A 24,063-nucleotide genomic window follows, 5' to 3' on the forward strand; every position below is an offset into this window, starting at 1 on the left:
GAGGGAGGGAGGGAGGGAGGGAGGGAGGGAGGGAGGGAGGGAGGGAGGGAGGGAGGGAGGGAGGGAGGGGGAGTAAGGGGGAGAGGCTGGTGACCCCATGTTAATCCTCTTCAGAGAACCTGAATAGAGTTCAGTAGTGCTGAATAGAAGCTCTAATGCAATGTCACCTCTCAATCATATGGCCTATATTCCTGCAAGAGAACCCTAAGGACATAAACGTGTGTGTGTGTGTGTGTGTCTACTGTTTCTCCATCTGTTCTGCTCTACTGCTGACCTGGACTGTTTTACCCACAATGCCCCCTGTTTACCCAAGCAAGGTACCCTCAGGCATGTTGCCGTGGTGATGACATGGCTGGACTGGTTCCATCGGGGGGTACACACACACATACACACACACACCTACATACATGCACACACACACATACACACACACACACGTACATACACATGTAAACACACGCACCCAGTGACATATTTACCTTACTTCAGGGAAAGAGGAAGTGAGAGTTTCTGTGTTGTGAAACCTCAGTGTTGATGGGAGTTGTAGTTTATTAAAGCTGCTTCCTGTTTCCTTCTTCCTGGTCAGTTGTGAGGTTACAGCAACACAGATGACTGGAGCTGTTCCAGTAAGACGACAGCAGTGTGTGTGTGTGTGTGTGTGTGTGTGTGTGTGTCTGTCTAGTTGTGTGCGTGTGAGACTCTGGCTTGTCTGCTACTCTACTCCACCTCCACTTTGCACACACACTCACTCACACACACTCACACACCTACACACACACACACACACACACACACGGGTGCGTCGAGTGGCTTGGGGAGGGGTGTTGGCTGAGTGCGAGGACTTCCTGTTAGAACACGCCCTGTTACAGCCTTACACTGGTGATCAATCATTTCCCTCTCAGCGGGTGTGTGTGAGAATGTGTGTATGCATTTGTGCGTTGTGCATGTGTGTGTGTGTGTGTGTGTAGGGAAGGAGGAAGAGAGACTTTCTGTGTTGTGAAACCTCAGTGTTGATGGGAGTTGTAGTTTATTAAAGCTGCTTCCTGTTTCCTTCTTCCTGGTCAGTTGTGAGGTTACAGCAACACAGATGACTGGAGCTGTTCCAGTGAGACAACAGCAGTGTGTGTGTGTGTGTGTGAGTGTGTGTCTAGTTGTGTACATGAGTGTCTGTGTGTTTCCTCTGTAGCTCTGGAATGCTGAGTCTTTGATCAGGGAGGCTGATTTGATGAGAGGAGGAGAGACAGACAGAGACACACAGAGAGATGGAGAGAGATGGAAAGAGACAGAGAGATGGAGAGAGAGAGACACAGAGAGATGGAGAGAGAGAGAGAAAAAGAGAGATGGAGAGAGAGAGAGACAGAGAGATGGAGAGAGACACATAGAGATGGGGAGAGAGAGAGATGGAGAGAGAGAGACACAGAGAGATGGAGAGAGAGAGACACAGAGAGATGGAGAGAGAGAGAGACAAAGAGAGATGGAGAGAGAGAGACACACAGAGAGATGGAGAGAGAGAGACACAGAGAGAGAGAGAGAGAGAGAGAGAGAGAGAGAGACACACACACACACAGAGAGATGGAGAGAGACACACACACACACAGAGAGATGGAGAGAGACACACAGAGAGATGGAGAGAGAGAGACACAGAGAGATGGAGAGAGAGAGAGACAAAGAGAGATGGAGAGAGAGAGAGACAGAGAGATGGAGAGAGACACATAGAGATGGGGAGAGAGAGAGATGGAGAGAGAGAGACACAGAGAGATGGAGAGAGAGAGAGACAAAGAGAGATGGAGAGAGAGACACACACAGAGAGATGGAGAGAGAGAGACACAGAGAGAGAGAGAGAGAGAGACACAGAGAGAGATGGAGAGAGAGAGAGAGAGAGAGACACACACAGAGAGATGGAGAGAGAGAGAGAGAGAGAGACACACACAGAGAGATGGAGAGAGAGAGAGAGAGAGAGACACACACAGAGAGATGGAGAGAGAGAGAGAGAGAGAGAGAGAGAGAGAGAGAGACACACACACACACACACACAGAGAGATGGAGAGAGACACACAGAGAGATGGAGAGAGAGACACAGAGAAAGAGAGAGAGAGACAGAGGATTTACGATTGGGAGATCTACCCCCCTTCTACCCCCCCCCCTCTCTGTCTCTCTCTCCCTCCCCCCTCTCTCTCCATGCTCCCCTCATTCGCAGGCCTGTGCAGGAATGAGATCATGATCATGTTAATGAGCCTCTAACCATCCTAATGGCTGGCAGGCATAACTGGACTGCCTGTTGAACAAGCTTGTTCCCTGTCAGAGGACGACACACACACACACACACACACACACACACCCCTGTCCCTGTGTGAACCAGGATCTATCTCCATGTCACCTGACCACAAGGAGCACTTGTATTGTGATAGTATCTGTACTTGCCAGTTTGGACACAACAGCCTCAAGACACTTGTTGTTGCACAGTCAGGGAGGCAAGGATGGAGGAAGTCTGGGAGGGGGAATTATCTCTGAAGATGGGAGTTGTAGTTCATTAAGATTGAACTATAGCAGGCTAAAGTTCTGCAATCTCCTTCTCAATGTGAGTTGTTGCATGATGTTAAGAGAATGGAATGGAATAGTTCTACAACATTCAACTGAAAGACAGTTTAGAAGTTCTTGAACTGCTGACTGGCTTCATCGCTGTGGCGACTGTGGGGTGGTGTCTTGTCACGTCCTGCTCTGATATAACCTTGTCACCAGGAAGTGATCTCACTTCCTGTTTAGCTAGAAAGGGACTACTGATAATAAAGCACTGCCTGTCTCTCCTTTCCTCCTCTCCTCTCCTCCTCTCCTCCCCTCTCCTTTCCTCTCCTCTCTCTAATCAGCTGACCTGGGCAGAATCAAAGATAGAAGCTGTTCCCTTCCCTGCCGACTGTGTCTCAGTGTTGCTCTAACCACCACACAGACTGTGTGTGTGTGTGTGTGTGTGTGTGTGTGTGCCTGTATACGTGTGTGATTCTCTGTGTGTTAGGTCGGTTTACGCCTACATATGTATGTATTTATGTATGTGTGTGTGTGCGTGTGTGTGTGTGTCCACCCAGGCTGAGCTTTGGTTGTTTACGCATGGTGTGATTTATCATCCTATCTTCAGTTTAGCTTTGTTCTATCTGCAACACACAACCACACACACACACACACACACAACCACACACACACACACACACACAACCACACACACACACACACACAACAGAAGGGAGTGCTGAAGATCCCCAACAAATGCTGCTTTCTCTCAATCCCTCCTCTCTCTTTCTCTGTCCTCTCTGGCTCTCTTTCTACCCACCCTCTTTCCCTCTCCTCCCTTTTTCTCTCTCTCGCTCCTCCTTCTATCTTTCCTCTCTCCTCCCTCCCTGCCTTTCTCTGCTGGTGCAGCAGAGCATATCTGCAGAGTTCAACGTGTGTGTGAGCACAGCAGTGTGTGTGTGTGTGTGTGTTGGGTGATTGGAAAGTGTGTTGAGTTGGTTTGTGACTGGGCTGGAGTCTGTCTGGGGGCTGGTGGGTGTATGGTAGGGAGTTAGGTGGCTGAGCGGTTAGGGAATCGGGCTAGTAATCTGAAGGTCGCCAGTTTGATTGCCTCGGGGGAATGTCCCTGTACTTACTGTAAGTCGCTCTGGATAAGAGCGTCTGCTAAATGACTAAATGTAAATGTATGCAGGTGAGTAAGCATAACCACCTGGAGGGACTTGTCTTTCTCTCTCTGTCTGTCTGCCTGTCCGTCTGTTTCCAGGGTAACAGACGGGATCCTGGCTAACCTGCCTGTCTGTGTGTTTCCAGGGTAACAGAGGAACGACAGGATGCGTGAATACAAACTGGTGGTCCTGGGATCAGGAGGAGTGGGCAAGTCTGCCCTGGTAAGGAGAGAGACAGAGAGATAATTGAGTGTGTGTTCTGTCTGCCTCTATTTCCTCTCTTTTATTCGTGATGCCTCTCCCCCTTGTATCTGTGTTTCTCATCATATCATCATCTCTCTCTCTCTCTCCATTTTTGTCTCCCTCAATCTTTCTCTTTGTCCATCTCCATCTACCACTCCCTCTCTGTCTGTCTTTCTCTCTCGCTCTCTCTGTCTCTCTCTCCCTCTCTCTGTCTCTCTCTCTCGCTCTCTCTGTGTCTCTCTCTCTGTCTGTCTCTCTCTGTCTGTCTCTCTCTCTGTGTCTCTCTCTCTGTCTCTCTCTTCTGTCCTCATCCCGCTGGCATTCTCTTCGTCTCCCAGGAGACAGCTGTCCCTCGGCGGGTCACTCTGGGGTTGTGAGAATGTCAACACTCACCCCTCATCCATCCATCACTCTCTCCTTTCTTTCTCTCTCTCCCTCCCTCTCTCCATCTCTCTTTTCTGTCCCTTCTCCCACTTTCCTTCCTTTCCCCTCTATCTCTTTCTCCATCCTTTCCTCCCTGCCTGTGTCCTTCCATCATCTGTCCCCACTGAAGTTTAAACTATAGCCCTGTGTGTGTGTGTGTCATCACTCCAGGGTAGTGACAGGGAGTTGAAAGCAAGGTCAGACATCATCAGATTGTAGGCTGACCAGGACACCAGTCTATTTACATATGAGGCCATGATGATACACACACAGACACACACACACACACACACACACACAGATGTATACATGACCCAGTTGTTCTTAGCTATAGTTGAAAATGACTACAGCATGTTAACTGGTCCAAGTGTCATGAATGTGTGTGTGTGTTAGCCAGCACTCCAGGGTTGTTTATTTCATCCTGGGGAAATCTAAAGCAGACATCAGCACCATAGACAACAACAATGAGTTGATTTACTACATTCAGTATAGTCAGTATACCTTCTTTAAATCCCTTTTCTCTCCCCACTCCCCTCTTCCACTCTCTTTCTCTCTCTCTGACCTATCTTCCATGGGAATGCCTTCTTTCACAGATAGAGTGGTATTGTACTCTAGGTCTAATTAGGTCACAATCACTATGGGCATTACATGGAAGTAGAAAGGTCACACACACACGGAGAGGGGGAGAGGGGGAGAGAGACAGAGACAGACGGAGGGAGATGGAGGGAGACAGACAGATATAAATGGAGTAAAAGAAAGAAAAGGGCGAGAGATATAAGAGAGGGAAAGAAAGGGAACGATAATTGGCAAAGATCTCTAAACATGTCCCTTCCCTCATTGATTTGTCTGGTCTTCCAGGGTGAAGGAGTTTAACAACAGCCTGGCTGAAGAACTCCCCCATCTATCTCTCCCTCCGTCCCTCTTTCCCTCCCCCTATCTCTCCCTCTCTCCCTCCATCTATCTCTTCCTCCACCTATCTCCCTCCACCTATCGCTCCCTCCATCCCTCTCCTTCCATCTAACCCTCCCTCTCCTTCCATCACTCCCTCTTTCCTCTCTCTCCACTTGCTGCTCTTGAAAGAAGGAGTTTAGTTGTGTTGAGTCATGGCGTGTGTGTTTGTGTGTCTGGACACTCATGGACGTGTGTGTGTGTGTGTGTGTGTGTGTGAGTCACTGTGAGGTGCATCTCAGATTTGAAGCACAAAAGACACATGCCTGACTAAGACCCTCCAGTATAATATGTAATAATCATTTCTCTCCACAGACAGTTCAATTTGTTCAGGGGATTTTTGTGGAGAAATACGACCCAACAATAGAAGACTCCTACAGAAAGGTGAGTGTCTCCTAACCCACCCTCACCTCCCTTCTCTCTCACCGCACCTCACCTCACCTCCCTTCTCTCTCACCTCACCTCCCTTCTCTCTCACCTCTCCTCCTCACCTCACCTCCCTTCTCTCTCACCTCCTCACCTCACCTCCCTTCTCTCTCACCTCACCTCCCTTCTCTCTCACCTCTCCTCCTCACCTCACCTCCCTTCTCTCTCACCGCACCTCACCGCACCTCCCTTCTCTCTCACCTCCCTTCTCTCTCACCACACCTCACCTGACCTCCCTTCTCTCTCACTTCTCCTCCTCACCTCCTTTCTCTCTCACCTCCTCACCTCACCTCCCTTCTCTCTCACCTCACCTCCCTTCTCTCTCACCTCTCCTCCTCACCTCACCTCCCTTCTCTCTCACCGCACCTCACCGCACCTCCCTTCTCTCTCACCTCTCCTCCTCACCTCCCTTCTCTCTCACCGCACCTCACCTGACCTCCCTTCTCTCTCACCTCTCCTCCTCACCTCCTTTCTCTCTCACCTCCTCACCTCCCTTCTCTCTCACCTCACTTCTCCTCTCCTCCTCACCTCCCCTAACCTGCAGTAACTTCACCTCACCCCATCCCCTCCTCCCTTCTCCTCACCTCACCTCCCTTCTCCCTCACCCCTTCTCCCCCCTCCTCTCCTCTTCACTATTTTCCTCTCCCTCCTCTCTTCTCCTGTCCCACCCCCTCCTCTCCCTCCTCTCCTCTCCCATCCCATCCTCTCCCTCCTCTCCTCTCCCACCCCCTCCTCTCCCTCCTCTCCCATCCATCCTCTCCTCTCCCACCCCCTCCTCTCCACTCCCACCCCCTCCTCTCCCCTCCCACCCCCCCCTCTCCCCTCCCACCCCCTCCTCTCCCCTCCCACCCCCTCCTCTCCCTCCTCTCCTCTCCCATCCTCTCCTCTCCCTCCTCTCCCATCCTCTCCTCTCCCACCCCCTCCTCTCCCTCCTCCCCTCTCCCATCCTCTCCACCCCCTCCTCTCCCTCCCCTCCCACCCCCTCCTCTCCCTCCCCCTCCTCTCCCTCCTCCCCTCTCCCATCCTCTCCACTCCTTCTCTCCCTCCTCTCCTCTCCCACCCCCTCCTCTCCTCTCCCACTCCCTCTCCCAAAATGTTTTGCAATATATCCCATCATTCATCACTCTACTGTACTTAGAGAAGGGAAGGGTTTGATGATGATGATGATGAAATGAAGGGAGTAAATGTATCCTCTCTCTCTCTGTCTCTCGGTGTCTCTCTCTCTCTCACAGCAAGTGGAAGTGGACGGGCAGCAATGCATGCTGGAGATCCTGGACACTGCAGGAACGGTAAGACAGTGAGTGTGTGTGTGGGTGTGTTGGGGTGTGTTGGGGTGTGGGTGTGTGTGTGTGTTGGGTTGTGTGTGTGTGAGCGAGAGTCGGTCAGAGGAACAGGAAAGGGATGAAAACTCTCCCTTCCTCTCTCACTCTCTCACACACACACACACACACACACTCACTCTCTCACACACACACACACACTCACTCTGTCACACACACAGTGGTTAACAGATGGTCAGGGTTGTCCTTGGGCTCTTTAGTCTGTCTGCACAGCTAGCATGGGACGTAGTTTCCCTGTAAACACGAACACACACACTCACATTCTCACACACACTCTCACACACACACACACACACACACACACACACACACACTCGCTCTCACACACACACTCCTATCTATACTAGGGCTCCACATTTGTCCTTTGGACAAGTACATTAACGTTTCATTTGTCCATGCACAAAAGTCACTTGTCCGAGTGAAGATGTATATTTGTTTTTTCTTTGACGTTAGCTAGCTATCGACGGCAGTTGTGTACCTAGCAAGCATTAGCAGCATTTGTATCGGTTAACGCTACCTGTAGGCTACGTAGTTAAATATCAGCTAATATTCAACTGTAAAGTATAGCTAACTCTACACCTTCCTTGGTAAATCAGCCTCTGTCGGGTAGAAAGGTAAATTATAGAAAACAGTTAAAGTTAATACCAACATTTAGTCACAAAATACCGTATGTCAAAACATTTTTTTATATAGTATAAGTTTAGCTAGCTTGCAAATACTGAGGATAGCCTACCGAAGTAGAGTTAGCCAATGTCTTGACTTTAGCGATGCTAGCTAACGTTAGTTTGTTAGCTGTAGAACATTTCACTGGGTCGAACAGCGCTGCTTGATTTACTGAAATGATTTTGAAATGTTATGTTCTACTATCCATTAGCCTACTTTAGCAAGTTACAGTATTTCAAAGCCCTGGTAATCTGACTGAGACGACACAGTAAATAATTACTCTTTCAAGTGATTAGCCCCCGTTCAAGTGTTGAGCATTAAATTAGCAGCAAGGTCTGTAGATATCTTGGGACAAAGCCACTTTTTTTGTTTTGCTGATGCAGAATTCGGTCAAATAAAATCGCTAAAATAGACATAATGAGTGGCACATAACGTGAAATAACATGGCATTTTATTTTGTTTGAGTTTTAACTTGTCCAGTGGGGCAAGTCAATTTCTCTTCCACTTGCCCCCAAAAAAACACTTGTCCCGGACAAGCGAACAAGCCTTAATGTGGAGCCCGGCATACGCACTCTCAGACACAGACACACACACAGGCACACACACACTCTCAGACGCACACACACACACACCACAGACGCACAGTTTAGCTCACACACACACACACACACACACACACACACACACTGCCAATTAACCAGGGACATTGTTTGATCAGAGCAAACAACATTCAGACACCTTTCCTCCCTCTACTCTCTCTCTCTCTCTCTCTCTCTCTCTCTCTCTCTCTCACTCCCCCTCTCTTTCATTCACCCCCTAAATCAACTCCCACAGTCTTTCTCTTCCCTCTCTCTCTCTCTCTCTCTCTCTCTCTCTCTCTCTCTCTCTCTCTATCTATCTCTCCCTCCCTCTCTCTTTCTCTCTGTCTCTCTCTTTCTCTCTGTTGCCACCCAGCTGTTGCCCTTGGTGACCGTGTGTCGCCCACCTAATGGTCTGTGAGCTCAGGGTGCACCTCAACGACCTGCTGATACACACACACACACACACCACAAACACCCACAATGCTTTACACCCACAGGCACACACCTATACAACATCTGTTTGTGTGTGTAGGTTTGTGATTGTGAGTGGTGTGTGTATGTGTGGCAGTGGTGTGTATGTGTGTGTGTGTGTGTGTGTGTGTGTGGGTTTGTGTGTTAGTCTTTTAAATATGCTTAGTCTATTTACATTAGATTAGGAAAGTTCTGGATCAACTTCAACAAATCACCAAAGCAACACGCCAGTAACGATAACATCTTGTTTTGTTTTTTCACCCTCCCACACTCTCTCTTTTATTACTTGTTTTTCTCGTCCCCTGCTCTACCTCTTTCTGTCTCTCTTCTCCCCTCTCTTTCCTTTTTTAATCTTATTTAACCCCTCACTTGCTGCCTCTCTCACCCACTCCCTTCCTCCCTCTCTCCTTTCTTTTTATCTCACTCCCCTCCATCTCTCTCTCCCATTTTCTCTCCTTCCTTTCCACCCACCCACCCACCCACCTCTCCTCCCTCCCTCCATCCCTCTCCATCCCTCCATCCCTCCCTCCATCCTTCCCTCCCACCTCAGGAACAATTCACAGCGATGAGAGACTTGTACATGAAGAATGGTCAGGGCTTTGCTCTGGTCTACTCCATCACGGCTCAGTCCACCTTCAACGACCTGCAGGACCTCAGAGAGCAGATCCTCCGAGTCAAGGACACAGACGACGTGAGTCTCACACACACACACACCCACACATATATACACACATACACACACACACACACACACACACACACAGGAGCCACCCAAGAACACACACAAACACGCTTAAACAAACACAGACTCACTCAGTAGTACACCCAATCAAATCCACACAGTACACACACACACTCTAAAAGGTCTCTCTCTTCTCTCCTCTACTCTGCTCTCTCTCCCTCTACTTCTCTCCCTCCTCTCCTCTCTCCTACTAACAGACCTATAGAGGTCTGGTTCTCCAGTGAGGGTCAGGCTATGTTAAAACATGTTATGTACTTAACGCCCTGAACGCTAGCCAACTCAGGAAATGGTCCTCTGTGTGTGTGTGTGTGTGTGTGTGTGTGTGAGAAAAGGAAGAGGGAGTGTGCTGTGTTGTGACCTGTTCTATTTCTGCTCTTGTCAGTTGTAGAGTAGAGCTTATATCCTCCTACTGTGAATCTTTATCTCTCTTTTTAATCTCTATCTCTTTTTAATCTCTCTCTCTCCTTCTTTGTTTCACTCTTTCTGTGTCTGAGTCTCTCTATCAAACACCTGGTTTATGTAACTACATTATGTACCAGAATGTGGAGGAGAAAACAGGAAGTTAAATATAGACACTCGCACACATGTAAAGAGACGCCTAACCCGCAGAAATGTGTGAATAAAGAGCTTATAATTGGAACAACTGAAATGTTATTATCTCTCTCCCTCTCTCCCTCTACATCACTCTCCGATTCTCTCTGTAACCCACTCTCTCCATCTTTCTTTTCCTCCATATCTCTACTCCTCTCTCTAACCCGCCCTCTCCCCCTCACCCCTCAGGTGCCGATGATCCTGGTGGGGAACAAGTGTGACCTGGAGGAGGAGCGCGTGGTGGGGAAGGAGCAGGGCCAGAACCTGGCCCGCCAGTGGAACAGCTGTGCCTTCCTGGAGTCCTCCGCCAAGTCCAAGATCAACGTCAACGAGGTGTGTGGGGCACCCTCTCTTTCTCTGTCTCTCTCTCTTTCTCTGTCTCTTTCTCTCTCTCTCTCTCTCTCTCTCTCTCTCTCTCTCTCTCTCTCTCTCTCTCTCTCTCTCCTTCTCCTTAAGTAGATTGTTTTGTGTGAAGTTTCACAAAAAAACTTTTGAAAATATATTTTAAATTTCCAAAAAAAACTTTTACAAAGGTTGAAAATATATATAATTTAGGTTTTCACAAGGATGAATTTATTCTTTATTTGTATATATTTTTTTCAACCTTTCAAAACTTTTTTTTTACATCTCATATTTTCCGGCACTTCAGACTGCTTGGTGGTGCTGAGACAGTCTTTCCTGAATGCACAGTCATGTTCCTTCTAGAACCCTCCAGCAGCCTCCTGGGTGCTGGGACAGCTGGCACTGGTGGAACACTGCTGACAGGAAGCAGTGCTCAGCACTTCCTGTGTGTCTCATGCAGTAGCAGCAGTCTTCTTTGGATGGTTTAACACCTGGGATGATGCTCTTTATTTGATTGGCCCAAAGGGAAAACATATTGATCTGTTCTGTAGAGCTGAGAGAACAGAGTCTGTCTCAAAGCCTGTGTGTGTCTGTCTCTGTGTGTGTGTGTGTGTGTGTCTGTCTGTGTGTGTGTGTGTATGTCTGTGTGTGTGTAAAACTAGGAAGTGTAGACTTTCCTGATATCTTCATTCCTAATTCTAATGTCCCTCCCTCCCTCCTCTCTCCCCCCTCCCTCCCCCTCTCCTTCCTCTCTCCCCTTTCCCTCCCTTCTCAATCAGATCTTCTACGACCTGGTCAGGCAAATCAACAGGAAAACTCCAGTACCTGGGAAACCACGCAAAAAGACCAACTGTCAGCTGCTTTAATCTTCAGCTGCCCTCCCCCTGGAGCCAGGTGAGGGAGGGGAGGAGGGAGGGGAGGAGGGAGGGGAGGAGGGAGTGGGTGAGAGAGGGGGTGAGGGAGGGGAGGAGGGAGGGGAGGAGGGAGGGGAGGAGGGAGTGGGTGAGGGAGGGGAGGAGGGAGTGGGTGAGGGAGGGGGGGATGAGGAAGAAAAGGAAAATAACATGAGTCCTGAGTTGCTTAACTTTTTCTCTCCTTCTCTCATCCCTCTCACCATCTCTCCCTCTCCCCTCTCCCCTCTCCCCTATGCCAGGTCTGATAGCTGCTGTCTCTCAGTAGTGCCAGCATTCCAACGTTACTAAAACATCTAACATCGAATGGACCTTCCTGTCTGGTGATGCCCCTTTAACAACCGACAACCAACCGACAACCAATCAACAACCAACAAACAAACAACTGGCAACCAATTGAAAACCAACCGACAACCAACCAATGACCAACAGAAAACGACAAACAACCAAAACTCAACCAAGGAAACAAACAACAACTCACAATCTCAGTGCAACAGTTCCTCAACACAACCTTGATCACCCCTCCGTGGTGACACAGATTTTTATGTATAAATATAGAAATATATATAAACTATATAAAAATATATATATTCTAACTGTATGCAACAGAAACAGAATAAATAAATAACACACATTAGGTTTGGGAACCGAAGCTACACCCCCCCCCCCCCCTGTTATCGCTGACGGTAAACAGTTGCCGCGGTAACCGACGGTTGTTGTGATTAGCAGACTGTGCACGTTGCCATGGTGAGTACTAGCTGGAGAAGTTCTCCCAGAGCGCATGACAAAGTCCTTCATCTGCCCACGTAATCTCTCCTGCTCAGTTCAACTTTATTTTCCTATTAAAAAATATAAATATATATATATTATTTCTGTCGTTCTTACTTTCTGTCTTTCTTTCTTTTTTGGGGGGGGTTGTTATAGAGACGAGGTGTGGCTCTTTGGAGACGCTTTACTGCGACTGATGTTGAGTTTAAATTCAGGACAAGCCTGTGGATACAGTGATGTTATGTAAAAAATATAAAAAACGTATGTTTTTGTTTTGTTTTGGTTACTATCATGTCATTTAGCCTACGATGTTGCCTCTGATTATGTGTTGATTTATAATTTTTTGTGTTTATGGAGAATCCAACTGAAACATCAAATCATTGTGTCTGTTTGTCAAACCTGGTTCTGGTCTGGTCCTGTTCTGGTCTGGTCCTGTTCTGGTCTGGTCCTGTTCTGGTCTGGTCCTGTTCTGGGTCCTGTTCTGGTCTGGTCCTGTTCTGGTCTGGTCCTGTTCTGGTCTGGGTCCTGTTCTGGTCTGGTCCTGTTCTGGTCTGGTCCTGTTCTGGGTCCTGTTCTGGTCTGGTCCTGTTCTGGTCTGGTCCTGTTCTGGTCTGGGTCCTGTTCTGGTCTGGTCCTGTTCTGGTCTGGGTCCTGTTCTGGTCTGGTCCTGTTCTGGTCTGGGTCCTGTTCTGGTCCTGTTCTGGTCTGGGTCCTGTTCTGGTCTGGTCCTGTTCTGGTCTGGGTCCTGTTCTGGTCTGGTCCTGTTCTGGTCTGGGTCCTGTTCTGGTCCTGTTCTGGTCTGGGTCCTGTTCTGGTCTGGTCCTGTTCTGGTCTGGTCCTGTTCTGGTCCTGTTCTGGGTCCTGTTCTGGTCTGGTCCTGTTCTGGTCTGGTCCTGTTCTGGTCTGGGTCCTGTTCTGGTCCTGTTCTGGTCTGGTCTGGTCCAGGTTTGTGTGTATGTTCTGTAGCGTTTGTACTGTGGAGTCTTCAGGGGTTCTGAACAGAGGTGGGGGGTGGGACCAAAAGATTTCAATTGGCTAGTCTGCCTCTGAAGGGAGGGGTCAGACCGACCTGACCTCTTTTATAAAATAAAAAAAACTTAATTCAAGTCTGCTATTGGTGGGTTGGTCTGACTGGTGTTCAAACTGGCCATTGCCCTCTCACAGAACCCACACAAGACACACAACAGGAAGTATAGATTTTTAACAAGAGTTTTTAAAATACAAGAAACAAAACAACAAAAAAAACAGAACAAACCACTTGTGATGTCATCATTCTCCACACTTCGGTTGCTGTCGATTCTCACTGTACCCCCCTCCCCCCCCTCTCTCCCCCTCCTCCCCCTCCCCTTCTTCCCCTTCCACCCCGCTCCATGCCTGGTGAAGCATCTGTTGTATTCTCGACTGTGGGGATTGAAACCCAGCTTGGATGCTGTCAGTAAAGAGCCTTGCCTGTTAGTGACTGTTTCACATGTGTAAACTTGCTTCCCATTGGCCCACTCCCTGTGGGCGTGTCTGTCGTGAATGTTGTGGGAAGGAGGGAGGGGGGAGGGGGAAGGGGGGTGATGAAAGGAGGAAAACAGAAACCCAGAGAAATGCAGCAACTATTGAAACAGAGTTGTAGGGACAGGGGAGGATGTTGCTTGTAAGAGGATGATGTTGCTGTGCGCGCTTTGATAACCACCCACCCAGTGTATATATGTGTGTGTGTGTTTCCGTCGGTGTGTGTGTGTGTGCATGTGTCTGCTTGTTAGTGTGTGTGTTCCCGCCCAGAGCCACAGTATTGGAAATGCAACATTATCTGCTTGTTGGGGGGAGGGAAAAGGGGGAGGTAATGAGGGGGGTGGCCAAATGTAAACTAAAAGCCTTAATTGAAGTGGTGCAGTTTTGTACAACCAAGCCTCTGGAGTTCCAATAAACAGGATTGCCATGCGAGGGGTCGCCATGACAGTCTACCACAGTGAAGTTGTGTCTGTTATTATTCCAGATCCTCCTCTTCTTGTCATCCAAGCCCTTCCTCTTCCTGTCACCCAAGCCCCTCCTCTTCCTGTCACCTAAGCCTCTCCCCTTCTTCTCATGATCCTGGTTTTCATCCTTATTTCCACCCAAGACAGAAGAGTGATGTTGCAGGCACGCACACATAAATACACGCACACACACACACAGCAGCATAGCGTAGGTAGGGGTTTCCCTTCAGCACAGACCCAGACAGCAGCTTCAGCACCTCTGACACGCATGGACTCTGATCTTTAGGGAGCCTGGGTTTACTGCTCAGTCAAACCTCCCTTCTCTCTTCCTTCCTTCCTTCTTACCGCTCTCCTCCTTCTCTCCTTCTTCTCTACTCTCTCCTTCTCTCCCTCCACCTTCTCTCCCTCGCTCCATTCTTATCTTATATCTCTTTTCAACTGTTCACTGAGTCAGTCTGCTGGGCCTTATGTTCAACTCTGTCCCCTGGTGGTGATCTAGTTCACTACATGCTGCCTGTTGGAGAGGCTACAGAATTATATTTAATTTTAAAGGCTAATATTTTCTTCAGGGCTCTCTCACACACACACACACACACACAGAGATATCTCCCACAGTTAATTCACCATAGACCTGTCAACTTAGCTATTCTGGGCCTGGAGGTAACACCGAGGATGAATAAAGGACTGTCTCTAAACTAGTAAAGCAGAAACGAGAGCACCACAGCGGTCTCTCTGTCTCCCCAAATAACACAAAAATGTAGCCTGTGTGTTTTTATGGCGCGTATAAGAATGGTTATGAAGACAATAACGATTAAATTGCACTGATCTTAACACTGGCGTCTATCTAGCGTTGGCAGAACCTAGTGTCTAGGTCATGTTTCCGGACGGGCCAATTTTGTGTTGCACGAGATACAGCAGCCCAAACTAATCAAGATAAACATATTTACAGTCAGCATTGCGAATGTTGTTTATTACTCTATTTTACTTTAATTGATTAACTGTACTGTCCTGCTTGGTTTGAAGTAATATTGCACGTTTGAAGGTTATGTACCTTTTTTATGAAAGCTTCTGAGATCGATTGCTTTTCCTTCTGTAGCGGGAACCAAAACGGTGCCTGTAAACCGCAAGACAGAAAACTAGCACCGCTAGCTAGCGTTTCAACTTCTAAGAACTGGCTTTTATATCCCGAACTTGGCAATGGATTGGTAAACAGTTTTTAACCCGTTCAAATTAAACCATAATAATTATATGGTATACTGTAATAACATGCTATCTACGTCAATTAAGACTGCTTAACTAATTGTCAGGGGTTTGGCATGTGTGATGAACTAGCTACACTACTGTTCAGTAGCTAGATAGACTCAATTCGGACAGACCTCAGACACTGTACGCCTCCGATAGCTCAAATTATGTGAGCAGCTTAGTAGTCAGCTAGTGCTTACTAACTAACACAATGTGCAATGTTGGATAATGGCGTATTAAACGTTGCAACAAGCTGCTAGTATGATCACTACGGTCCATACCATCACCTAGGTAGAGGAATCCAGCCACTTGTATCGCGAGCTAATGTTAACTGATTTGCTAGTTAACTCGGTACTGTCATTCCCTAAGGGGCCATGATGAGCTGATGTCCCCCGTGGTCCATGAGACCGAGCTAACCCGCGCGGCTCGGCGAAGAAGTTCCAAGAAGGTTTTCTGTATCCTTGATTTGTGTTCTTACGGTGTGTAAACATGTGGGATGGGTGTAGCTTAGTGTACAGTCTACCGGACTTGACTGGAGATGAAGGTCGCATATACAAATAACTCCTTGTTCGTCGCTTTGCTTTACACGCCTGCTTTAAATGAAGTGTTTTTAGCTGGCGGCATATGTATTTCGATAATACATGATTTGGCTGTTTAGAAAGGATTAAAGTATGACTGGTGATAAAGGAGCCTGGTTACCGGACAACCAGATTATCCTCCTTAACCGACGCTGCTACAGTTCCCTCCCCGCGCGATGGAAGCCCCGTCGCCACCGCTACACCCGCACGCGCTCTGCTGAGACACACACCGGGCTCGCTCCTTAAACACACACGTAAGAGACTTCTGTTTTTCTCTCTGTTGATCTGTTTCACTCTCTGTCTCAGTTCCTCTCCCTCCCCCTATATCCGACTGCCTCGCTCTGTCTTCCTCACCTTCTTTCCCTCTCCCTGTCTCCATCCTGTCTCTCTGAGGCAGGGTTGAGGCAGGGCTGAGGCAGGACTGAGGCAGGGCTGAGGCAGGACTGAGGCAGGGCTGAGGCAGGGCTAATGTGAGGCATCTCGTTCCAGTCACTCCCAGGAGTTCTGTGAGGAACCCTGATGTGTCGGCCATCTTAAGGACCGGGGGGACCCCTCGCTTCCTACACACCCCCAGACCCACCCTGGGCAGCATGAGCATGGTGAGCTGGTGCGTGTGTGTGAATGAGAGAGAGAGAGAGTCTAAAGTATAACGTAGAGACTGAAAGCGTGTGTGTGTGTGTGTGCTCCCTATAGAACCTGGATGACAGTGATTGGACCACCAGTCTGTATCCGTCTCCTCGGTCTGCTCTGGGAGACTCCAGCTTCACTGACGACCTGAACAGCAGCTCTGTCATGGTGAAGGAGGAGGACCCAGGAGAGGCTGGTAGGAACACACACACGCACACACACACACGCACACACACACACGCACACACACACACGTACACACACACTCCCACTCTGCAGTCTAAGAGCTGTTCTCTCACAGCCTCCCTGAGCCTGTTCCCAGAGTTCCTGGCGGCGTACCTCAAACACTCATCCACCGCCGTGTTCGACCTGCTGGAGGAGTACGAAGAGCTCTGTCAGGACAAGGTGAGGGGGGAGGGGGGGGGGGGGGGAGTGTTGGCATTACCTGCTGTGTTGTTTGGTCCTGATGCTGTGTGTGTTTGTGTCAGGTGGGCGTGTTGGAGAGGCTGGTGATGGGCCAGAGGAGCTCCTCTAAGGCGGCTGGTCTGAAGTGGCTCCTGCAGCAGGAGATGGTGACCTGGAGACTCCTCACCTCCCTCTACAGGTCAGAAGGACTCACTGCTTTGGGCTGCCTCGCTGCTCTGGGCTGCCTCACTGCTCTGGGCTGCCTCACTGCTCTGGGCTGCCTCACTGCTCTGGGCTGCCTCACTGCTCTGGGCTGCCTCACTGCTCTGGGCTGCCTCACTGCTCTGGGCTGCCTCACTGCTCTGGGCTGCCTCACTGCTCTGGGCTGCCTCACTGCTCTGGGCTGCCTCACTGCTCTGGGCTGCAGGGGGGAGGGGGGTGTAGAAGACCCTGTGCTGACTCAGCTTGTTTGTCTACAGGGACCGCGTCCAGTCGGCGCTGGAAGATGACATCATGATGGATGTGGCTGTGAGTACATCCTGCTCTGCGGTGTGTGTGTGTGTGTGTGTGTGTGTGTGTGTGTGTGTGTGTGTGTGTGTGTGTGTGTGTGTGTGTGTGTGTGTGTGTGTGTGTGTGTGTGTGTGTGTGTGTGTGTGTGTGTGTGTGTGTGTGTGTGTGTGAGAGAGAGAGACGGACACTAACCCCTCCCTCCGTCAGACCCCCAGTGAGAGTGAGAAGGCAGTGATGGAGCAGCTCTTCCAGAGAGACTCTGTGGTCCGCCAGAGCCAGGTCAGACACCCCTCACCCACATGGTTCAGTCCAGATAAACGCCCCTCACCCACCCACATGGTTCAGTCCAGATGAACACCCCCCCTCACCCACCCACATGGTTCAGTCCGTTCTAGCCCAGTACAGCACACGTACAACTAACATCATTTCAGGTTTAGGTGGGTGAACCAATCACAACTGTAACTCATGATGATGTTGTTGTCTCTCCCCCCCCGCCTAGCTTGTTGTTGATTGGCTAGAGAGCATTGCCAAGGATGACATAGGAGACTTCTCTGACAACATTGAGTACTACGCCAAGTCTGTCTACTGGTGAGTTCACACGCACACAAACACACACACAGAAACACTCACAGAGTAAACATGGAAACAGGTCATGTTAGCCGTTACCAGGGTTTCCCACAGAAAATGTATTAGTTAAGGTGGTAGGGTGGGGTTTGTCGGCGGAGCGGGAGGTCACATGGCAGCAACGTAGTTACAACGTAGTTACAACGTAGTTACAACGTAGTTACAACGTAGTTACAACGTAGTTACAACGTAGTTACAGCGTAGTTACAGCGTAGTTACAGCGTAGTTACAGCGTAGTTACAGCGTAGTTACAGCGTAGTTACAATGTAGTTACAGTGTAGTTACAGCGTAGTTACAGCGTAGTTACAATGTAGTTACAGCGTAGTTACAGCGTAGTTACAGCGTAGTTACAGCGTAGTTACAGCGTAGTTACAGCGTAGTTACTGCGTAGTTACAGCGTAGTTACAATGTAGTTACAGCGTAGTTACAACATTTACGGCGGCAGGCGTGTGTTGCTTAGGCGGCCGCCTTAACTGCAAAGTGCTGCCGGAAACCCTGCGTTACCATCAAAACCTTTTGTACATTTAGCAAATGTTACTGTAAGTTTTGAATTTGGAAAGTGAGTGATATTCAAACAGGACCCCAGGACTTCCATGACTACTCAGCAAATGGGGATGGGTAGTGGTCCTTATGGGATGTATTGAGGTGATATGTTGGTCTGTTCTGTCTCCGTGGTGACTTGACAGGGAGAACACCCTGCATGCTCTGAAGCAGAGGAGAGCCTCCAGCGCTGGGTTCAACATCCCCTTGGTCACAGAGCTGGTGACACACACACACTGTCTCACACAGACACATACACACACACACACACACGAGCTGTCTCAGCCACACACACCCACTAACTCTCTCTCATACGTGTGTGTGAGTGCAGGACCCAGACGCTCCTATCAGACAGAAGCGTCCGCTGGCAGACCTGGACAGAGAGGATGACGCCAGGCTGCTCAAGTACCTGTTCACCCTCATCAGAGCAGGCATGACGGACGAGGTGGGCTCTGCTGCCCCCGCGGGCCTGGAGGAACTGCTACAACCACCATACACAACACTATATCCACCTCACCATCCCTTAACTCCCGTGTGTGTGGTGTGTGTGTGGTGTGTGTGTGGTGTGTGTGTGGTGTGTGTGTGGTGTGTGTGTGGTGTGTGTGTGGTGTGTGTGCGCAGGCCCAGAGGCTGTGTAAGCGTTGTGGTCAGGCGTGGAGAGCGGCTACTCTGGAGGGCTGGAAGCTGTACCACGACCCCAACATCACCTCCGGTCCGTCAGCCCTCTCTACCTGTTTGTCTCTCTGCCTGTCTGTCTTTCTGCCTGTCTGTCTCTCTACCTGTCTGTCTCTCTACCTGTCTGCTTCTCTACCTGTCTGCTTCTCTACCTGTCTGCTTCTCTACCTGTCTGTCTCTCTACCTGTCTGTCTCTCTACCTGTCTGCTTCTCTACCTGTCTGCTTCTCTACCTGTCTGCTTCTCTACCTGTCTGCTTCTCTACCTGTCTGCCTCTCTACCTGTCTGTCTCTCTACCTGTCTGTCTCTCTACCTGTCTGCTTCTCTACCTGTCTGCTTCTCTACCTGTCTGCCTCTCTACCTGTCTGCTTCTCTACCTGTCTGTCTCTCTACCTGTCTGTCTCTCTACCTGTCTGCTTCTCTACCTGTCTGCTTCTCTACCTGTCTGCCTCTCTACCTGTCTGCTTCTCTACCTGTCTGTCTCTCTACCTGTCTGTCTCTCTACCTGTCTCTCCCTCACTGTGTGTGTCTCTCCAGGCGGTACAGAGCTGCAGCCAGTAGAGGGGAATCCTCAGAGGTGTGTGTGGAAGGTCTGCTGCTGGAGGATGGCAGAGGAGGTAACACAAACTAACACTCACACACACACACACACTAACACTCACACACTGAAGTACTATTCTGACAGTGAACAGTGATCTCTCTTCTCTCTCTCCTCCCCCTTCAGGAACATTTTAACAGATATGAGAGAGCTATCTACGCTGTCCTGAGTGGCAACCTCAAACGGGTATGACCGTCTGTGTGTGTGTGTAGCTGGTCACTGTGTGTGTGTGTAGCTGGTGTGTGTGTGTGTGTGTAGCTGGTCACTGTGTGTATGTGTAGCTGGTCACTGTGTGTGTGTGTAGGTGGTCACTGTGTGTGTGTGTAGCTGGTCACTGTGTGTGTGTGTAGCTGGTGTGTGTGTGTGTGTGTGTAGGTGGTCACTGTGTGTGTGTGTAGCTGGTCACTGTGTGTGTGTGTAGCTGGTGTGTGTGTGTGTGTGTGTAGCTGGTCACTGTGTGTGTGTGTGTGTAGGTGGTCACTGTGTGTGTGTGTGTGTGTGTGTGTAGGTGGTCACTGTGTGTGTGTGTGTGTGTGTGTGTGTGTGTGTGTGTGTGTGTGTAGGTGGTCACTGTGTGTGTGTGTGTGTGTGTGTGTAGGTGGTCACTGTGTGTGTGTGTAGCTGGTCACTGTGTGTGTGTGTGTAGGTGGTCACTGTGTGTGTGTGTGGGTGGTCACTGCGTGTGTGTAGCTGGTCACTGTGTGTGTGTGTGTGTGTGGGTGGTCACTGTGTGTGTGTGTGTGGGTGGTCACTGTGTGTGTGTGTAGCTGGTCACTGTGTGTGTGTGTGTAGCTGGTCACTGTGTGTGTGTCCTCTACCCTCCCGCCCCCAGCTGCTGCCGGTGTGTGAGTCGTGGGAGGACTGTGTGTGGGCGTACCTGCGTGTGCTGGTGGACACCCTGGTGGAGCAGGAGGTGCGCTCCTCAGGCATGGCTCACGACGAGCTGGACACGCTCCCCAGAGACTACCTGGAGGCCAAGTATGATCCCCAGCCTAGAGTAGACACCCTGCCCAGGAACACTGCCCCTGGCCTGGCCTACAGCTGTCTGACTCCCTACCCCCCTCTCTCTCTCTCCCTCAGCTGGACTCTGGAGAAGGTGTTTGAGGAACTGAAGGCCACGGAATCCAAGGTGTGTGTCGGCATTTACCTCTGTCAACCATGGGGCACACACACACAGTAGCACACACACACACACACACACACAGTAACACACACAGTAACACACACAGTAACACACACACACAGTAACACACACAGTGAGACAGGCTGTGCTGTGCTTCCAGAGGGTGGAGGAGGAGACCAGAGAGCACTACCATGTCATCCAGAAGTTCATCATCCTGGGAGACTTGGACGGTAAGCCTGTCCTCTGACCCCTAGTTTGACCTTTCACCTCTGGTCACCCTTGAGACGGGTGCAACCCTGCTTCATCCTCACTGACAGCTGTGTGTGTGTTTTAGGCCTTCTGGAAGAGTTCAGTGATTGGCTGTGTGGGCCCATGCCCCTCCCCTCTCACCTGCTGCGCTTCATGACACACCTGGTGCTGTTCTACCGTAGCATGGGGACCCACCTGAAGGTACACACACACACACACACAGTCTCTCTGTCTCTCTGTCTCTCTCCCTCTCTCTCTCACACACACCTGTGCCCCCCAGGAGGAGGTGTGTGTGGATGTGCTGAAGGCGTTTGTCAGCCTGCTGGGCCGAGAGAAGCAAGCGGAGCTGCTGCCGTTCTACTGCAGCCACCTGCCCGCCCCCCTGGCCACCGCCTCCTACGCCCTGCACCTGGAGGGCGTGGCCGACTGCTCTCAGAGACGCCGCTGCCTGGAACTGGCTCGCCAGGCTGGTACGACACACACACACACACACACACACACAAGTGTCAATATGTATGTTTGGACTCTCACCTTTCTGAGGGACATTGTTGTTGTTGTCAGGTCTGGAGGTTGCCGCGGTGACGAAGCTGGTGGTGGAGAATGTCAGAGAGAGAGACGATCAGGAGTTTGTTCATCACGACCTCAGCCCCGCCCTGGATACAGGAACCACGCCGGTACACCCTCACACACACCCTCACACACACCCTCACACACACCCTCACACACACACACACACTCACACACACACACACAGCCTCCCTCCTGTCTAACCCCCCTCCCCTCTCTTAGGAGGACCAGAAGAAGATCGATGTGATTGATTGGCTGGTGTTTGACCCCGCCCAGAGGGCGGAGGCACTGAAGCAGAGCAACGCAATCATGAGGAAGTTCCTGGGTGGGCGTGGCTTCTTAAAGGGACAGTCCATGGAATTCTATCATAATAAAAATGATGTATTTAGTTATTGTATAAGGGACAATTTGTGTAATATATGATCTGCAATAAGTATTAATAATTCAATTTTGATCCCAATGAGGGAATTGAACCTGCCATCCACCACTGAGCTATAGCCATCCTATCTATAGACACATGTTACATACACTCCAATAGAGAGTTTGTGTAATGTCCATTTACTCATCCCTCCCTTCCCTCCTTCTCTCCCCTCCCTTCCTTTCTCTCTCCCACCCCTCCTGTATTCATCTTCTCGTATCTCACAGCCTCTAAGAAGCACGATGCAGCCAAGCAGGTGTTCTCCAAGGTTCCAGAAGATTCCATGAGGGAGATCTACCGGCAGTGGGAGGAGCAAGGCTCGGCCACGCCCCTTCCTGCCGAGGATGAGAATGCTATTCGTGAGCACCTTTGTATCCGGGCCTACCTGGTGAGCGGCCACACCCCCACAAACTTCTCCTATTGGCTAGTCAGCCTGACTGACAGGTGTGAAGGAGAGATGTGGTCAGGGTTGGCACAGTCTAATGTTAACTGCTGTGTGTGTGTGTGTGTGTGTGTATTACAGGAGGCCCACGAGGCGTTTAACGAGTGGTTCCGGCAGGTGAGCTGCCCCCCCCAGCTGCCCTCTCTGCCGGCCCAGGCCTCGTTCACCCAGAAGGTGGCTCACGAGATGAGGGAGAAGGACTACCAGGTCTCCTCTCACACACACACACACACACACTCTCACACACACACACACACACATACACACACTCACACACACAGGCTGCTCTCTATTCCTATCTTTTGGCTCCTTCTCTAACGTGTGTTTGTGTGTACAGATGGAGTATGACACTTGGAATGGCCGTCTGGACTCTCTGACGGAGGATGTGAAGGAGAGGATCTACAACGTGCTGCTGTTTGTAGACGGAGGCTGGATGGTCGACGTGAGAGAGGTGTGTGTTAGACAGTCAAACTTTTAGAAGCTGATGCGGTACATCTTGTCTAATGGGATGTGTGTGTGTGTGTGTGTGTGTGCATCCCCGCAGGACTGTGAGGAGGACCCGGAGCGTGTCCACCAGATGGCGCTGCTGCGGCGTCTGTGTCTGCCCCTCGTGTGCTTCCTGCTGCTCAGCGTGCTGCAGAGGACCCAGCGCCTGCAGGAGAGCCTGCGACTCGCTGACATCATCGCCTCCGACCAGCACCGTCTCTACCAGGTGTGACTCACTCTCTGTCTCTCTCTCTCTGTCTCTCTCTGTCTCTCTCTGTCTCTCTCTGTCTCTCTCTGTCTCTGTGTCCCTCATCCTGTGCCATCTTCCCCCTCCCCCCCCTCAGGTGTTCTCTAAGGAGGAGTTGAGAAAGTTCTTACAGAAGATGCGGGAGTCGTCTCTGCTCCTATTGGACAAGGGCTTGGACCCCCTGGGGTACGAGGTCCAGGCTTGAAGAGCACACACACACACACAGACACACACACACACACAGACACACACACACACACAGACACACACACACACACACAGACACACACACACACACACACACACACACACACACACACACACACACACACACACACAGACACACACACACACACACCTGTGGTTCTGTTGTCCCTTTCTTTTGTTGACATGTTTTTGTAGCCCCCACCCCAAAACAATCAGGTGGATAAAAAAAATGTCCTTGTTTTGTATGAAATAAAATAAAGGTTTTCAAAATGTGTTTGTGTGAAGAACATTTTTCAAACGTTGCTCTCAGGGCTGCTAGAGGGGAAACGAATGTTTTGATTCCGTCATTCTACCTCATCTGTCCACTTGGTGGCGGTGTCGGACAGAGACGCCGCTGACTGATTGGATGTTTCAAACACAGAGTAAGGTGCATTGTGACGTCACT

The 24,063-nt window shown here is 50.0% G+C and overlaps 2 protein-coding genes across 2 annotated transcripts in view; both read left to right on the top strand.

The window, feature by feature from the left end:
- Positions 1 to 12,209, top strand: part of rap1b (RAP1B, member of RAS oncogene family) — a 22,899-nt gene extending 10,690 nt beyond the window's left edge. Inside the window, exons 2-8 of the mRNA XM_084701175.1 lie at positions 3,814 to 3,890; positions 5,598 to 5,666; positions 6,941 to 6,997; positions 9,314 to 9,454; positions 10,286 to 10,429; positions 11,218 to 11,332; positions 11,592 to 12,209. Of these exons, the coding sequence (XP_084557301.1) occupies positions 3,834 to 3,890; positions 5,598 to 5,666; positions 6,941 to 6,997; positions 9,314 to 9,454; positions 10,286 to 10,429; positions 11,218 to 11,304 (555 nt within the window). The 5' untranslated portion in view covers positions 3,814 to 3,833 and the 3' untranslated portion in view covers positions 11,305 to 11,332; positions 11,592 to 12,209. The remainder of the gene's footprint in view (positions 1 to 3,813; positions 3,891 to 5,597; positions 5,667 to 6,940; positions 6,998 to 9,313; positions 9,455 to 10,285; positions 10,430 to 11,217; positions 11,333 to 11,591) is intronic.
- A 2,819-nt stretch (positions 12,210 to 15,028) lies between these two features.
- On the top strand, positions 15,029 to 23,890 carry nup107 (nucleoporin 107). The gene is made up of 27 exons (XM_084701849.1): positions 15,029 to 15,286; positions 15,693 to 15,778; positions 16,063 to 16,155; positions 16,391 to 16,500; positions 16,595 to 16,724; positions 16,830 to 16,933; positions 17,017 to 17,132; positions 17,413 to 17,461; positions 17,651 to 17,722; positions 17,943 to 18,031; positions 18,754 to 18,829; positions 18,939 to 19,052; positions 19,229 to 19,319; positions 19,819 to 19,898; positions 20,006 to 20,065; positions 20,712 to 20,857; positions 20,960 to 21,008; positions 21,163 to 21,232; positions 21,337 to 21,452; positions 21,532 to 21,721; positions 21,813 to 21,925; positions 22,041 to 22,143; positions 22,464 to 22,624; positions 22,760 to 22,885; positions 23,016 to 23,129; positions 23,223 to 23,390; positions 23,509 to 23,890. The coding sequence occupies exons 1-27, from the start codon at positions 15,279 to 15,281 to the stop codon at positions 23,614 to 23,616; spliced, it is 2,742 nt and encodes a 913-aa protein (XP_084557975.1). The 5' UTR covers positions 15,029 to 15,278; the 3' UTR covers positions 23,617 to 23,890.
- The last annotated feature ends 173 nt before the right edge of the window (positions 23,891 to 24,063 follow it).

The sequence above is a fragment of the Hypomesus nipponensis genome, chromosome 7 (genome assembly GCF_054491055.1).
Source record: "Hypomesus nipponensis isolate SF chromosome 7, ASM5449105v1, whole genome shotgun sequence".
Lineage (NCBI taxonomy): Eukaryota > Metazoa > Chordata > Actinopteri > Osmeriformes > Osmeridae > Hypomesus > Hypomesus nipponensis.